The sequence below is a fragment of the Mandrillus leucophaeus genome, unplaced genomic scaffold (genome assembly GCF_000951045.1).
Source record: "Mandrillus leucophaeus isolate KB7577 unplaced genomic scaffold, Mleu.le_1.0 Scaffold232, whole genome shotgun sequence".
Taxonomy (NCBI): domain Eukaryota; kingdom Metazoa; phylum Chordata; class Mammalia; order Primates; family Cercopithecidae; genus Mandrillus; species Mandrillus leucophaeus.
The window spans coordinates 2,093,433-2,110,847 of record NW_012102388.1 but is presented as its reverse complement, the minus strand read 5'-3'; the positions used below and the strand labels follow the sequence as shown (position 1 = coordinate 2,110,847).

At 48.8% G+C, this 17,415-nt stretch overlaps 1 protein-coding gene across 1 annotated transcript in view; it reads right to left on the bottom strand.

Moving 5' to 3' along the window:
- The window catches only part of ADGRD1 (adhesion G protein-coupled receptor D1), a 212,557-nt gene that overhangs the window by 157,237 nt on the left and 37,905 nt on the right, over positions 1-17,415 (bottom strand). The window contains exons 7-14 of the mRNA XM_011981953.1: positions 15,200-15,454; positions 11,339-11,527; positions 11,170-11,233; positions 8,569-8,674; positions 5,701-5,760; positions 2,743-2,860; positions 1,718-1,828; positions 19-94 (exon numbers count right to left, since the gene is read on the bottom strand). Coding sequence (XP_011837343.1) covers positions 19-94; positions 1,718-1,828; positions 2,743-2,860; positions 5,701-5,760; positions 8,569-8,674; positions 11,170-11,233; positions 11,339-11,527; positions 15,200-15,454 — 979 coding nt within the window. The remainder of the gene's footprint in view (positions 1-18; positions 95-1,717; positions 1,829-2,742; positions 2,861-5,700; positions 5,761-8,568; positions 8,675-11,169; positions 11,234-11,338; positions 11,528-15,199; positions 15,455-17,415) is intronic.

Here is a 17,415-nt window from a genome sequence, read left to right as displayed (position 1 = left end):
GGCACCCCCGAAACTCACTTGGTGTGGGCGGGCCAGATGTTGTTCAGGTAGTAGTGCATGCTGTGGTACAGCAGACCCACGACGGTGGTCCAGGCTGCAGAGAGAGCAGAAGGGCAGGCGCCGTCAGTGTTCCAGGCCACGGGCAGAAACACACAAAGCCCCTCACCCCGCTGTGCGTGGTGCCGCCCCTCACTCCCAAGAACCCTCTGGGGAGAAGGAAGTGAAGGACACTGGGGCAGAATTTGTAAGGACAAAGACTGCGGCAACTCAGCAGCGTGACAGCGGCTCCCTGCTCCATCCCCTGAGCCAGCTCCAGACACACGGAGGCTGAAACTCCCCAGGAGAGCCAGGCTCACCCAGGGCATCACATGGATCTCAGAGCCCCTGCAGGGAGAAGGCCCCTGTGAGCCAACGGGGGGCAGTGCCAGCCTCCAGCCTTGCCCCACAAGTGTGTACCGTCTGCCCTTGGCACGCGAAGGATTTAGGGGACCACTGAGTGAGGCAGAATGCAGGTTTTCAAGGGGCAGCAGCCACAGGGACACCTGTATGCCTTCGCCTGGCCACCCCTCTATTATATCCAGCCACGAAGCAAGTCACATGTGCTCTTGCTGTTTCACTCCATGGCTCGGCCATGGCTCTGCCAGGATTGGAAATCAGGGCACTCCCAGCAGCTCACGTGGCCAGGAGATGCTGGTGGATGTCGGCACCATCCCTGGGCCCTCCCTGCTGATGCTGGTGGAAGGTGGCATCGTCCCTGGGCCCTTCCCTTGGCTTCTGGGGTAGGGACATCCCTGCCTCTGCCCTAGGAGCAGGGCACACCTGACATCACGCTAGGTGAGGACAGGGCACAGAACCAGTCAGGGCAACTTTCCTACAGACAATCAAGATGGTGGCAGGTGCAGAGGCAGGCTCCCCACTGCAGAGGGAGGTGTCTGATCAGGGCTGTCCTGGTCCCCACCCCTAAGACAGAACCCTGGGAAGGAGGCGTGGCCTCTGGCCAGGGTGACAGGGGCAAAAATCCGAGGCTCTCCCGTTTGCCTGAGGTCCCCAGGGAGGGAAGGAGAGGAAGGAGATGTCTGCAGAGTCCTATTCGCTTTCCAGGAACCAGACACGGTGACAGTCATTGTAGCAAAAAATGGCCAGGGCCGTCTGGGCTCCCAACGGTGCTCCCTGGTCAGAGGCAGGAGGTCCCCTGAGCCTCTCAATTTTTATTATGTGACTCAACTTGGGTCCACACAGGAGTGGAACCCCAGGTTCCTGAAGGGATGAACCCCTCACCTGGCCCACAGCTACCTGAGCAGGGAGGGGAGGTGGCCCCATCTTTTTCTCTTCAGCTCATCAGGCGTGTGCCAATTTAGGAGGATGTAGGGAGGATGACTTCCCAGTGGGCCGGATTCACCAGGCGAGCAGGTTTAGATGCTTCCAGAGCCCACCCCAAATTCCAGTTCAGGGGCCTGGAGAGGGCAGAGCATTAGCATCACTAAGGAACCTCTCAAGTGTGGCCATGAGGGTGGCCCGAGGACACGCTTTGAGAACGGCTGACCAGAGCCCCTCTCCTGCAGGACAGGACAGGACAGGCAGTCCGGGGGAGCACCGCAGGCGGCCCTGGGGAGCCCCGCAGCTCACTGGCGCGGTGGGCACCCACCAAAGCCTGGGGACTCTTCAGAAAGACTTGTGGAAGCCGCCCGGGAAGGGAGTCCGGCGCAGTCACACTCACCGCGGCTGTGGAAGGCCTCGTGCGGGATCTGGATGAAGCTCTGCCCGTGGGCCGGGAAGCGGTAATGCGAGGAATTCACGGTCTTGGGCAGGACTTTGGCCACGGAAAACTCTGCGGTGGAAGCAGCGAGAGAGCGGAAGTCCCGTCAGAGAGCTCACAGGCTGCAGGAAATCGGACTGCAAAACCCCATCTGCAAAACCCCATCTGCTTTTCTTTTTTGACAGGACAAGCTCCCCACCGAAAGTATAATTACCTTTAGAAAGCATGACCTCAAAAAAAAAAAAAAAAAAAAAAAGGAAAAAGAAATGAAGAGCCCAGGCAGTGATTGCCACGGAGAGGCTCAGTGTTCCGGCCCAGGCACGGCTCCTCACCTGGGGCGCCCTCCGCCCCGGCACAGCCCCCGGCTCTCAAGGCCGGTGCAAGGATGGGCTGTGCTCAGCGATGCCGTGACATCGGCTCCTCCCCAAGTGCAGCAGGCGAGGGCAACATGGCCCAGAGAGAGAGGTCTGGGCTGACAAACTGCCGCTAAATTAACCCAGGCAGCTTCAGCGCATGTTCCCCAGCTTGGCTCTTGCAGGGAAGTATCAGCACGATAATACACTGCAGGTGAAGACTTTTAAAATCGAAAGGTCATCACCTCTGCCTCTACAATTAGACAACTGTGACAATTATCCCGCAGCGCCGTTGAGAGCAAGCCAAGTCCAGAAACCTGAGGCCGCCCCTTTCATACCATAGACTCTTGCTGGCACTGCTGCTTCTGCCTCCCGCTCTGAACTGAGACCATCACCCCAGGGCAGGAGCTTGGCTCCCAAGTCACTGGGAAAGGCTTATGAGCCCTGTCTGCACATGGCCGATCACTCCTGCCCTGATCTGACCACGGGTTTTCCTTCCAAATGTGGTTTGCGGGAGACAGAGCAGTCAGGGAGACAGAGCATGGCTCTCTGCTAAGGGTGTAAAAAGGCAGTTTTCCGCAGCCTCCAGCCCCCGCCCCTGCCATGTGGCTCACCCTTACAAGCGACAGCTACCTGCCACGGCAGAGGAGCCCTCCATGGTGACCTGGGGCGTGCTGGCATGCAGGTTGTAGGAAATGTGGCCCGTGACGGTGTCAATAGTGTGGATGAGACTCAGTACCACGGCGCTGTCCTGCAGCAACACAAGAACCAGGAGCCATGAAAATCCACCCCACTCAGCCGGGGGACCAGGCAGGTGCACCAAGCACACAAAATCAAGCTTCCCCACGTCGGCCACGAGGGAGGAAGAAGTCACACAACTGCCCCTTCCCATGGATCAGGAGGGGACCACATGGAAGCCACACGCCCAACTGAGCTCACGGAGCACGGACACAGCCCGGGTGGACCCATCACCCCAGCCATTGCTGGCTCCTGCGTTTCTACACTTAGACACGGGGACTGAAGGGACCCGACTCCTGGTCCTGCCACCTCCCTGAACTCACAGAGGAACCCTCAGCACATCCCAGATCCTCCCCCTGCCTCCCTGTGCTTCACAAGGAGGGGCTGATCACCCCCCAGGTCCACTCTGGCATGGGGACACCAGCAGCTCTGTCCCCTTCTCCGTGAAGGGTGGCTGCTTCTGAGGTGCCAGCACCCCAAGCTGCTTCCCGCTGCCTCCACTTCCCAGGGGCTTGCTTTCTACTCCAAGAGCCCTCTTTTCTTTCTGAGTTGCAGAGCAGAGGATCCTGGTAGACACTGCCCCCAAGAAAGCAGGGGGTCCCCCCGGGCACCTGAATCTGTGGACAGTGCAGGGCCCGGTGCTCAAAGCTCAGTGCACGCGTCCGCTCTCGGGCTGACTGCCCGCATCCTCAGACACGCGTCACCAAGGGAGAGGCCTCTCTTAAGCCCCGCTGAGCTGGGCCACTGAGCTCTGCCTTCACTGCTTCTCTTCTTCCCGCCTTTCTGGGGAAGAACCTGCATGCTGCTAAGTCCTCAGCATTCTCCCACAAACATGCACTCCAGGAGAGCCCCATGAGTTGGAAATAGAATGCTGAGGCCAATTTTAGCCATTTGCTTTTAGGCCCATGGTCTGATTTCAGTCACCAGGCCCAGTTAAGCACATGGAAGTCTGTGTTTCTGGCATGCAGTTTCTGGCATGCATGTGGGGTAGAGACCGATTCACGTGTTCTCTGTAATGCATACTGGACCCTGCCTGAGTCTGGACAGTTTCCTGGGTATTCACATCTTATAACAGATTTGCATATTTTGCATTCAAAAGCAGTTAATTCAAAATCGTGCACAAAATACGTCTGTCTGGATCTTCTGTTGGCTGTCCTCTGGGTGTTCCCAGCCTGCAGCTTTGGACACAAAGTCCCCTTGAAATCATGAAAACAGTAGTACCTTTTAAAAAGGAATTGGTTTCTGGGTAAGACTGTATCCATCTTACATTCTTGAGCCTTTTTTTCTCCCTTTGCCAATATTAAACCTAATCTCATTCCACTTGAAGTTATTCAAACAAAAGTTTATCAAATGTAAACTCTAACGCAATCTTATTAATAATGACAGAATAAAATGCCACTTCTGCCTCTCAAACTGGCAAACATTTTTAAATAATATCGGGGTTTAGGAGAATGAGCACTTTAATATCATGGTGGTGTGGCTGGGACCCTTCTGGGCCAAGACAGTTAAGAGTCCTCCTCAGCGTTCTCTGGCCCTGCCTGGCAACCTTGGAAACCACATGTTGAGAAGCCAGCACCAGAAGACAGATGGAGCCAGGATCCCTGAGTATCTGGGTGGAGAAGAGGCTCCTCTGACCCACTCTGGACTTTGCATGGGGGAGAAGTAAATTTCTACTGTGCTGAGTCACTGAGATGTGGGGATCTATTTGTTACTGCAGCACACCCCGGCCTGTCCTGACTAATACAAAGTTGCAGGTGAATACTTAATATCATTGGAAAGTGTTATTGACATAATTAAGGAAAAACAAATTAAATCAAACATACAATATATTTGTTGAATACATATATCTATAAGTGAATTGAAAACTAGACTATAAGGAAATATACAAGAGTGTTAATAATCTCACAGTTTTAGGATTTGAAGTGATTTTTATGTTTTTTATTATCTGCATTTTCTAACTTCTCCACAACTATTTACTTGTTTTCTTTTTAAATAAGTACAATCAATAGTTATTTTAAGAAATAAAGGAAAAATTATTTCATTCTCCTTTCTAGCTATTTTGAGTACCGAGAACAAGAGAAGCATTTTTGGCACCTTAATCATGAAGTACATATTGTCACGTGTTCTCCTTTTTCTTACTAAATACAGTGGCTTTTAACATGAAAAGCTATTATCATTCAAGAATGATGTGATGGTACAAAAAAAAAGTACATATTATATAAAATGACCAAGATGAACCAAATACACATTTCTCATGGGGGAAAAAAACATCATTTCCTTCTTCCATCCTTCTTCCATGTTTAGGACACTACCACATTACTGACACATATGCATTTCTTTTGCCTTAGAGGACAAAGCATTCTGAATCAGTTGCACATCTACTCAAAATGAGCTCTTTTATCCCAGATGTCAGGACTGGGAGACACATTATTCTTTTTATGGATGTGAACTGGGCCATATTATGCCACTTCTAGGATGACAAAATGGTTCCCAAGGCACATACGTTTTGAAGATCAAAATGTTCTTTTCTCTCTCTCTCTCTTTTTTTTTTTTTTTTTGAGACAGTCTCACTCTGTTGCCCAGGCTGGAGTGCAGGGGCACAATCTCGGCTCACTGCAACCTCCGCCTCCCAGGTTCAAGCAATTCTCCGGCCTCAGCCTCCCGAGTAGTTGGGACTACAGGTGCCCACCACCATGCCCGGCTAATTTTTGTACTTTTAGTAGACAGGGTTTTGCCATGTTGGCCAGGCTGGTCTTGAACTCCTGACCTCAAGTGATCCACCCGCCTTGGCCTCCCAAAGTGCTGGGATTACAGGCGTGAGCCACCACAACCGGCCATGTTCTTTTCTCTTACCTCTGACACAGCAATCCAACCAGGCAATAGAAGGACCTCTCCCACGGCTTTTAAGAAGGTCTAAGGGTGGACAAAATGACACTGCTCAGCACCAGTCCTTAAGCGACAAACTTGAAGACCCTCAGTTTTCCCCACACCTTCCAATGCGTCGCTATCAACCACCAGTTCAGTTTTACGCACAGCAGTCAACAAAAATAGCTGAGTCATGGACCATGTGACATGTTACAAAGCCCTTTTATGGACGTTCTCTTATGTGCTCCTGTGGCAGCCCTGTCAAGTCAGTGACCAGCACTGGAACATCAAAATGAACACTGCTCAGCGGCGGGAGGGGCCCCAGCACAGCGCCTGGGGGACATGGCAGGCCCTCGGCGAAAGCCTGTGGAGTGGAGAGACGCATGGGAAAACCATGGCCTACTGGACGTGCCTTTCTTGGGGTGAGTAAGCAAACTGATGTGGAAGCACTTGTGTTAACTGAAAATGACCTACTTGGTCCAGAAAACAGAAGCTACTTGGGCCTTTGGTCAGGTCACCTTAAAACCATGTTTGGTTCAGCTCACTATTATTCTAAGGAAACAATGAAATTAATTTCTACTGCTTCCTAATCAGGCAATTTAAATGAGAACACATGGATTTTCTACTTCTTTTGAAAAAAGCAGAAGCTTGGACACCCCCCAGCCCACATTCCCATAAAACCATAATTGACCACAGCCGAGTGGCACCACCTTAGTAGATGTGTCCCCAGCCCACTCCAGACCCCGCCATCCCCACTGCCTCACACCCTCACATCCGTTCCACTCATCTGCATTATTCACACACGCTCTTCACTGTGTGTCTCCAACTATCAGCGCCAAAATTAAACTTAGAGGCTGACCAAAATCTCCCATATTTCGCTAACCGCCATCTCCAGAATACTCACCTTCTTCCACACTCTGAGACGCTAAATACTTAGAGAACACATCATCAAAACTCATCGTTCATTCATTTATCTTTCTGAGATAAATATTTTTTGAGACCTTAGAGTGCAAGGCCTGAAGTATTAATGAAGTAGGGGATAACCACCATCCTGTCTTCACTGAGCTGGAGCAGGGGCAGCAAACTTCTTAAAGGGTCACACAGGAACGAGGTCAGGCCTCAAGGGCCATGCCCTGTGTCACAAACACTCAACTCTGCCATGGCAGTGCAAAAGCAGCCGCAGACAATACGCAAACAAATGGGCATGCATGAATAAAACTTTATTTACAAAAGCAAGCAATGGACCAGATTTGGCTCAAGGGCCATAGTCTGCTGACTCTTGATCCAGAGCAGTCTGTCACATAGAAACATAATATGGGCCACATTTACCATTTTAAATTTTCTAGCAGCCAGCACCTTTTAAGAAGTAGGAAAAAAAAGGTAAAATTAATTTTAATAATGTATTTTACTTAGCTCAAAAACCTAAAATATTATCATTTCAATACAGAATCCATAGGAAATCACTAATTAGATATTTCCCTTTTCTTTGCACAAAGTTTTAGAAATCCAGTGTGCATCTTACAGTCACAGCACGTCTCTAGTTGGACGAGCCACATGTAGCTAATCAGCACCTCATGGTACAATACAGGAAATGATTCCTTGCCATTTTCCTGTCCAGCTGCTAGTGGACAGGTGAGAAGCCAGGACACCATAGAAACTTGTAGAATGGGGCCAGGTACAGTGGCTCACACCTGTAATCCCAGCACTTTGGGAGGCCGAGACAGGTGGATCATTTGAGGTCAGGAGTTCAAGACCAGCCTGGGAAACATAGTGAGACCCCACCTCAACTAAAAATACAAAAATTGGTCAGGTATAGTGGGGCACGCCTGTAGTCCTAGCTACTTGAGAGGCTGAGGCAGGAGAATCGATTGAACTCAGAAGGCGGAGGTTGCAGTGAACCAAGATCATGCCACTACACTCCAATCTGGGTGACAGGGCGAGACTCTGTCTCAAAAAAAAAAAAAAAAAAAAAAAAGAAAGAAAGAAAGAAAGCAACTTGTATCACACTCAGTTCAGTGACCTGCTGGGTGGTGTGGGCCACAATGACACAGTTAACTGCTGCCACTACAGTGTCAGGTGTGAGATAGACCCTTCTAGCCAGTGATGAAGAGATCACAGGGCCAGGCAGGCGGTGGGCCACAGTGGCTCCAGGCCTGCCCTAGGGCAGGACACACACTTCTACAAGATGCTGAGGGGTGACCTTTAGGACCAGCACCCCACAGGCAGCTTTCCAGAGAACTGGACACGCCCTAGGCCACAAGCCCCACGAGGGCAGGGGCAATACCCGGCATATCCATCACACATCCCCAGCACCAAGCCCAGCAGCTGGCAGAGAGCGGAGGCTGCACGATGTGCTCAATTAATAAAGTCATCAGTGAACCCACTCATGAGAATGCAACTGTGGCTCATTAAGCCATCCATTTTATAATTAATGAAGCAACCCACACACAAGTGGGTGTTTAATCAACATTCGTCTAATTAATTAATCCTCGCTTGGACTCCCTCCTTCCCGAGACACCCGGAAACACAGAGGGAGCCTGCTAAGTGTCTGCTGCACGTTCCTGAGGATGCTTCAGGGTACCCATGGCTAGTCAGAGGGGTGGGCGCCCATGCCCAGAGTGGGTGTTTATTGAGCGCTGACTGTGTACCACGGCAAGAGGGGAGGGGGCGCCGGTGCCCAGAGTGGGCATTAAGCCCCGACTGCATACCTTAGCTAGAGGCAGAGCACTAGTGCCCGAAGTGTGAGCGTTTATTAAGTGCTAACCGCATAGAAGGCACCGCTTGTCACAGTGACCCCTGGTAGCCCATCTCAATAAAAACAAGAGTGTTAGTATTTATAAAGCACTTACTGCATACCAAGCTCTGTCTCGGTGTCTCACACCCGCTCCTGTGCGTACATGCATAAGGACCTTCCAGCTTGTCTACACCCACTCTTTCCACCCAACACCCCGAGGACCCTTCCCTTCAGAGCCCGGAAGTGCACCCACACTGGACAGCCTTTGGCCACACCCTAGAGCTCCTTCATGATTGGCTGAGCCAGTGGCCAATCACACTCCCCTTGGTTAGTGATTGGTCCAGGTATGGTCATGTGGCCCAGCTCTGGCCAGTGAGATTTGAAGGGGGGGTCTCAGCAAAGGGAACCATGGGAAACATTTCCCTCTGTCTGGTAGGGAGTCCTCTGACTCATTCTTTCCCTTCTGGATGTTCTAGGGTAAGGCGAGGGTGCTGGGGACCTGCAGCTGGGCGAGAAAGGGGCCGAGTGGGGAGAGAATTGTAGCGGTGCCTATCCAGCCCCTGCAGTGAGTGAAGACTGAGTGAGTGAATCCTAGGATTCCCACCTCTGGGCTTCCTGTTGCCTGAAGCAAGTACACGGCCTGAAGTCCAAGTCCGCTAAGCAAAGGGCTCTGTAGCTCCCAGCCAGAAGCACCTGAGAGATGTGGGTGATCTCATTGTCCCCATGTCACAGTGGGCAAGCAGGTGTGCTGAGGTTAAATAACCTGCCCACGGACACACAGCCGGGAGTGGTGGAGCTGGGGTCAAAGTCAGGTCTCTGACTCCAGAACTGCTGAGTCCTGCAGCTCCATGTGGTTCCCTTTCAAGGCCCTCTCAGACTCCGTGACCTGCCATCACTCCCTCAACCCTGAGCCTCTTGAAAGCAGGGAGTAGTCGCACTTGGTCATCCTGAATCCCCAGAATCTAGCATGTTCTATGAATGAATGAATGAATGGATGATGAATGAATGAATGAATGATGAATGAATGAAATCTAAGAAGTCTAACTTCTCTTATGTGGACAGAAAAGCTGACGGCAACCTCCCGCCATTCCAAGATGTCTCAAGTCCCTGAACACATTTCTCTGCATGTGCTTCTTTGGGTATGACTTCAGCAAGGAAATCAATAAGAACTGAGAACACTTGAAAAGTGTACCCAGCACTGTTCTGTGCACATAGGAACCCACTTATCCCTGATGAAGTGGGCGCTGTCATTATTTCCTCCACATCTCAGAGGAGCCAAGTGAAGCAGAGATGTTATGTCACTTGACCAAGGCCACAGAGTAACTGCAGATCAAAGGTCAATGCGGTGGTGGGGCTCCATATACCCTGCTCCTAACCCATATGCTATGCTTTCAAGGTGAGCCAGTCTCAAAACCCCTTCTGTCTTTGCATTCACCAAGATAAGCCCTAGCCCTGAAACAGAAGACAGCAAGGCCACGAGAGCCCACGATCCACCCTCTGCCTTCACCTGGAAACTATTTGGAGGAGTAAAAAGAGAAAGCATATCGATTTTAATGCCATAAATGTTGCATTCTCTAAGTGTTTAGATAGCTTTGGGGATTCCCACTGTGCACAGGCTGTGGTCCACGCCCCATGGCTGGATCTGCCAGTGAGGCCCCTCCATCTTTTACCTGTTGCCAGGAGGTAGCAGAGTTTATTTAGACTAGGAGTCGCCAACCCACACACCCACAGGGGCCAGGTGGCTGCACAGGGGGGGACCAGGCAGGTTGGGCATTGGGAAACCACAGCAAAGACTCAAGTGCCCCTAAGGGAGGCTCCACTGAGCTGTCCAGAGCTGGCCAGAAGGGCCACACCAGCTGGTCATTCATGAGAAGCCTGAAACCCAAACTTTTAAGTAAAAGTTCCTGCTTTTTTTTTTTTTTTTTTTTATTTTGAGATGGAGTCTTGCTGTGTTACCCAGGCTGGAGTGCAGTGGTACAATCTCGGCTCACTGCAGCCTCTGCCTATCTCGGCTCACTGCAGCCTCTGCCTCCTGGGTTCAAGCGATTCTCTTGCCTCAGCCTGCCAAGTAGCTGAGACTATAGGCATGCATCACCATGCCTGGCTAAATTTTTGTATTTTTAGTAGAGACAGGGTTTCACCATGTTGGCCAGGCTGGTCTTGAGCTCCGGATCTCAAGTGATCCTCCTGTCTCAGTCTCCCAAATTGCTGGGCTTACAGGCATGAGCAACTGTGCCTGGCTCCTCTTTTTTTATTTATAGAGATGGGGTTTCACTATGTTGCCCAGGCTGGACTCAAGCAATTCTCCTGCCTCAGCCTTCTGAGCAGCTGGGACTACAGGCGCAGTCACCACATCCAGCTGGTCAAATGTTTTTATACCATGATAGTAATACAGCTTCTACTATGTACCTCACACTTTTGTGAATATTTTGCTTGTATTAACATTTCATCCTCACAACAACCTTATGAAATAAGTCCCCATTTGATGGATGAAACTAAGCACAGAGAGACTTACACAAAAATAAATGGTACAGCTTGGATTTGAACCCAAGCAGATAGGTCAGAGTCATGCACTCACTATTATATTAACATTCTCAAGAAAGGACAGTTCTTTGATTACAAACACTAATTCCAGACAAGAATTTTTCTCTATGAATTAAGCTTTTCCTCTCACATCAAACGAAAAGGGCACAAAGAGAAGCCAAGCGGGGCAGGTTCCTCACTCCCCACTCATGGAGCCCATGGCCCACAGCGCCCACGGCATTTCCTTTTGGGCACCTGAGGCTCCTGGTGGCAGGAACTGAGAGTTTTCCCCTCAGTCACTCTTAGCACCAAGAATTAGTACTGCAGTTGGCTTCGCCTCCATTTGTTATTTCTTCCCAGACAATGTACTGCCGATCACAAAGAGCCCAGACACCTGATGGAATTTTCTCTCTCCCAGCAAACAGCCCAAGCAGAAGGATGTCAGCCGGGGGTGGGGGGGGGGGCGGGTGCCAAGGAAGACGCATCTGCTCACCATGGGGCTTGCTGTGGGTGTCACGGAGAGGCTTGGCAGCGTTGAAGACAATAAAGCATGCTTTCCTGGAAAAAATAATGCTGGATTAAGGACTAAAACATGGTCACTTTTTTTACCACAAGGAAGACCTGTCCTCATTAAAAATGCACCGGCTTCAGACACGTGGAAGAGAGGCTGAGAACGTTTTGAGTCGGAATGTTGCTGGAGATAAATTATGGACTAAGAAATCAGCTGAATGGGTCAGCCGTATGGATTTTCCCAGGTCACATTACTTTTCTATTTGTATTCTCAATCGCTTTTGAACACCCTTCGTGCAAGTCAGCATATCAAAAGATGATTTTGTACAAGGATTACCGATTTCAAATAAATAAAGAACCAAAATAAATAGATTTCAATTGCATCCAGACTGGTTGGAAATAAAATGAGGAGGGCTGCAACTCGCTGGGCCAGCACAGACAGGAGCCCTGAGAGCGCCTCCTCCGAGATCGATGAGGTGAGAATAGGCCCCAGTAAAGCAGTGGGGAAAACTGTCTTCCTGGGCCCCTTCCAGCCCAAGGATTCCAGCTATCCTTTGCACTCAGCCCGCATGGGGTTAATGATGAATAATTACAAACAATAAAGACATTTAAGATTGAAGACTAAGCCAAGATTTGCTGTTCTCTGCCTGTTCACCCCCAACTATTTCTAATCCTGCTATTTCCTGATGAGAACACAGACTTAACCAGATATTCTACTTCATTTTCGGAAAATCTCTTGAAGTTGCTTTGGATGAGCTGAGGAAATGACATCATCACCCCTGGCTGGCTGCAGGAGTGACTGAGCCCTTGGGTTTGGGTGGGGTTGGGCCGCTGGTGAACGCAGAAGGTGTGACGCTGCCGAGAGAACTGGACCCCAGCATCACTCTGTTCTCCAAGTTAGAGTGACATTCACTCCTCAGGTGCCAATGAGTTACAGAGGAGTCACGTCAAACTCACATTTAACTAGTGTGTGCCCACAAAGCAGAGTGAGGGATGGTGAAAATCGGTCCAGCAATCCTGCCCACCCTTGCAAGCAATGACCACGGAGACTGGAATGAAAATGAGAATCTGCCAGGTCCTCAGTCAGTCCCAGTTCCCACGTGCTGAGTGTGCTTCCAGGGCCCAAAGACACACGCTTTCAGATTGCACGGCTCTGAACACAACCTCCTTCCTCCTCTACAGAAAGAGCTGCTGTCCATTCCAGTGGTGGGGGAGAGGGGACACCTGGCCAGGGTGACAGACGGTCAGCACTGTGCCTTTGTATCAGGAAAGGCCACCACACCTGGACAGACCGGTCAACAAATGGTGCCAGCTCTGGCTCATGAGATTAGAGGAGGGTGTCCCCTCTGGCCAGATCACTCAGAAAAAGACCCCCTCTGGGCACCTACAGCCCCAGCACGGCTTCAAATGCAGACAGATCTTCATGTGAAGAAAGACTTCTACCTACTTGTGTGGCCATGTCCCCACTGAGGCCCGGCCTGGCTGGGAGCAGGCTAGATTTCAGTTCCCGTTGTCACTCTGCATGGCTGCCCTGAACTCGGCTGTGTTGGACTCACCGAGCAGTGGTACACTGGGCCCCACACAGGCTTTCCAGGGACTTTAAGAGCCATTTTCCTATACATGCTTTACATCATATGCCTTGTCTTCAGGACCAGGTCACCAGGTGAGGTGGGATTCTGGTAGATCCAGGTCTGGTTCAGTTCCGGTTCTGGCGAAGAGAGTTTGCTCTGACAAGAACAAGAACCAGAAACAAGGGCCCCTCTTTCCAGTGTTACTAAAACAAGTAAACTGTCAGGAGGGCAGGATTTGTCTGAGGCTTTTCATAACATAAATACAAGTGATAACTTGGTTTCAAAGTGACAACTCTAAACCCTAGGCAATAAAATGCAGTAGATTGATCCCTTTTTTTTCTTCTGAAGGACACTATAATTTGCCCTCTGTCAGTGCTGGGAGAGGGAATGCATTCTGTTTTCCTGGGTGGAAGCTGGAAGATGTAAATGTCTAAAGCTGTAGTGGACACAGGCTGTTTTGCCCACACAGCATCTGTTCCTTCTGAGACCAGCGTCCCTGATTGTCCCCTGGGAGTCCCCTCTCCTCCACATGTTCTGGATAAGGCTGACCTCACTGTCATTTCAAGGGGGCTGAGGGTGGGGGACTACCACCCAGACCGAAGCCAGTCAGCATATTCTGCACACCCAGACGCAGAAAATGACTCATGGAAGGTGCATGGATCAATGTGAGCCAAAGTGAGTCCTGCCCAGCCCCAGCATGGGAGGTGATAAGAGAAAAAAGCTCCCTTTTTTCCACAGAGGCTGCTGAGGGCTGAGGATGCAACCCTAGAAGCATGACAGCCACCTTGGCACCAGGAGGAGGCTAACACAAAAGAGGGCAAGGTCAAACGCAGAGATTGCCACTGACATCATGTGAGCACCTGGACCAAACCAGTTCTGAACCAGAGTTTCCCCTGGAGCTCCCATTGCAAGAAATGAAAAAGAAACACATGCCTTTCTTGGCTAAAGTTATTTTGAATCGAGTTTTCTCTCATACAATCAACAGAGTCCTAACAACTGAGGGACTCAATGTCAGAAGCGGAACGAGAGCAGGCAGCGTCTGGAACTCAGGCCTTTCTCTTCCGGTCCTGACACCCGCTGTGCTGGGTGCCTGAATGCCTACATGGGGGCTGTCATTTTTTAGCAGATTATTTTATGTGGAAATAAAGAAACCCAGTGGGGAAAAAATGGTGCATTCACTTGTGGACAAAATGAAAATGGAATTGTAGGGGGAAGGTGAATATTGATTTTAAAAACAGCTAGGAGCCCTTGGATTCTTGCCATATGCCAGGCATTGTGCTAATGACCTTACAGACCTTTTCTCATTTTATTATCCTAACACCACCCCCAGAGAGGGAGCAGTCGTATTTTTATCCATTTAACAGAGCAAAAAAAAGCTGAGAGATTAAGACCAAAAGGTTATACATTACACATTTCCATGTATGTGGAATCTCCGGAATAGGTAAAGACAGAAAGTAGATTAGTGGTTGCCAGAGTCTGGGGGAGGGGAAGACGGGGAGTGACTGTGCTCCCTGGGTACGGGGTTTCCTGTTGGGAGGATGAAAATGTTTCCAAACCAGGTAGAGGTGGCAGCTGCACAGCGCTGTGAATGTACCAAGTGCTACTGAATTGTTCATGTTTAAATGGTTATGTTTATGTTATATGGATTTGACCTCAATTTTTAAAAATGACTTCCCAAAATCTCATGGCTCATTATGGCACAATGAATATTTGAACTCCAGTCCACCTACCCACAGGTCCCTGCCCTGAACAATTGCCCTGTGTTGAGTAGGAAGAGGTATCTTGGGGGTTTTCCAAGGACCCATCAGAGTATAGCCCCTGGGAGGCACACAGCTAACATTTGTTGATCAAAATCACTAATGGACCTGGAATATTTGCTATCCAAAGCCTTCTATAATCCTCCGCCACATATACCTTGAAACCCCGTGATGATCAACAAAACAATATTCATCTCAGAGCATCTCCAGTAAATTATTAACTCGTCTGTCTCAGGGAACAGGTGTTCTAACACACAACTGTGTTTACAAGGTTCATTAGGACACATCTCATGTCTACAGTGCTGATAGCTGTAACAGGAGAGTGGGGAGAAAGGAGGCAGATACCCTGGGAACAGACAGCAGATCTGCCCCAGCCCTTCACACTCACTGACCAATGGCAGCAGTGAAGTACATGGCGATCTCATCCGGAGTCAGGGCCCGCTCCCAGATGATGAACTCATCAAAAGCGCCGTTCTCATAACACTTGGCCTGATCCTGCTCAGACCCTATCACGAGGTTGACATTGGACTCTCCATAGTCACGAGACACTTTTCCACTCGGGTCAGAGGTGTTCAGGGTCCCGTTGACGTAGACTTTCAGGCCTTCCTTGGATTTCCATGTAAATAGGACATGAGTCCAATAGGGGCCTGGAAAAGAGTGAAGACCGCCCTGCTGAGTGCTGTGGGAATGAGCTCCCCGTGCACGGGATTCTCACAAGGTATCACACAGACCTGACTTTCCCCAGTCCTTTGGAGCACAGGAAAGACAGTATCTTTTTATCCCTATGCCCTAAATTCCAAAAGCAGTTCAAGGAGACTCCTTGTTATTTTAACATAGTAGTTACAAATTTAAATGCCCACAAGCAAGTGTGATTAAAATATTTGAAAAATGCCAGGACACAAGAGCCAACCAATCAGACCATAAGCTCAGTTAAGAAAAAAATGGTCGGGAGCAAGGCAAGGATGTCCCCTCTTACCACTCCTTTTTAACATTGTACTGAAAGGCCTAACTAATGCAATAAGGCAAAAAAAGGAAATAAGAATATACATATTGGGAAGGATGCAATAAAAATATATTTATTCACAGATGATATGATTGTCTATGTAGAAAATCCAAAAGAATCAACAAAAAAGCTGAAACTAATGAGTGAGCATAGCAAGATTACAGGCTACAAAGTTAATATACAAGTCAATTGCTCTCCATCTGCCAGCAACAAATAAGTCGAATTTACAATTAAAAAACACATTACCATTGTCATTGGTGCCAAAAAAGGAAAAAGAAATACATATATTTTAACAATACATTTATAAGCAATATATGAAGAAAACTATATAACTCTGATGAAAGAAATTAAACAAGAACTACATAAACAGAGAGATATTCCATATTCATGGATAGAAAGACTCAATGTTGTGAAGATGTCAGTTCTTCCCAAATTGATCTATATCTTCAACACAATCCCAATCAAAATCTCATCAGGTTATTTTGTGGATATTGATAAACTACGGAGAGGAAGAGAGCCAGAATAGCCGATACAATATTGAAGGAGAGAAACAACATTGGAGGAACAACACTACCCAATTTCAAGATTTACTGTAAAAAGTTACAGTAGTCAAGACAGTGTGGCATTGGAAAAAAACAGAAGAATAGATCTGTGGGACAGAATAGACAGCCCAGAGATAGACCAATAAAAATACAGTCGACCAATTTTTGACAAAGGAGAAAAGGCAGTACAATGGAACAGACAGAGTCTTTTCAACAAATTGTGCTGCAACAACTGAATATCCACATTCAAAAAAAAAGAGAGAATCTTGGCCGGGCGCGGTGGCTGACGCCTGTAACCCCAGCAGCACTTTGGGAGGCCGAGGCAGGTGGATCACCTGAAGTCAGAAGTTCGAGACCAGCCTAGCCAACATGGCAAAACCCTGTCTCTGCTAAAAATACAAAAAATTAGCTGGGCATGGTGGCAGGCATCTGTAATCCCAGCTACTCAGGAGGCTGAGGCAGGAAGAATTGCTTGAACCTGGGAGGCAGCGGTTGCAGTGAGCCGAGATCACCCCATTGCACTCCAGCCTGGACAACAAGAGCCAAACACCATCTCAAAAAAAAAAAAAAATCTTAAACCTGTCATAAAAATTAGTTCAAAATGGGCTATAGGTCTAAAATAAAATGCAAAACCATAAAACCCCTAGAAGATAACATAGGAAAAACATCTAGATGACCTTGGGTTTAGTGATGGTTTATTAGATCCAACACCAAAGGCACAATTCATGAAAGAAATAATTGACAAGCTGGACTTCCTTACAACTAGAAATGTCTGCTCTGTGAAAGACACTGTCAAAGACAAGCCACAGATGGGGAGAAAATATTTGCAAAAGACATGATAAAGGACTATTACCCAAAATATACCCAAAAACTCTTAAAATTCAACAGTAAGAAAACAAACAATCCACAATTCGGGAGGCTGAGATGGGAAGGTCGCTTGAAGCCAGGAGTTTGAGACCAGCCTGGGCAACCAAGTAAGACCTCAACTGTACAAAAAATAAAAAAATAAAAAAAATAGCGAGACATGGTGGCACATGCTCGTAATCCCAGCTACTTGGGCAAC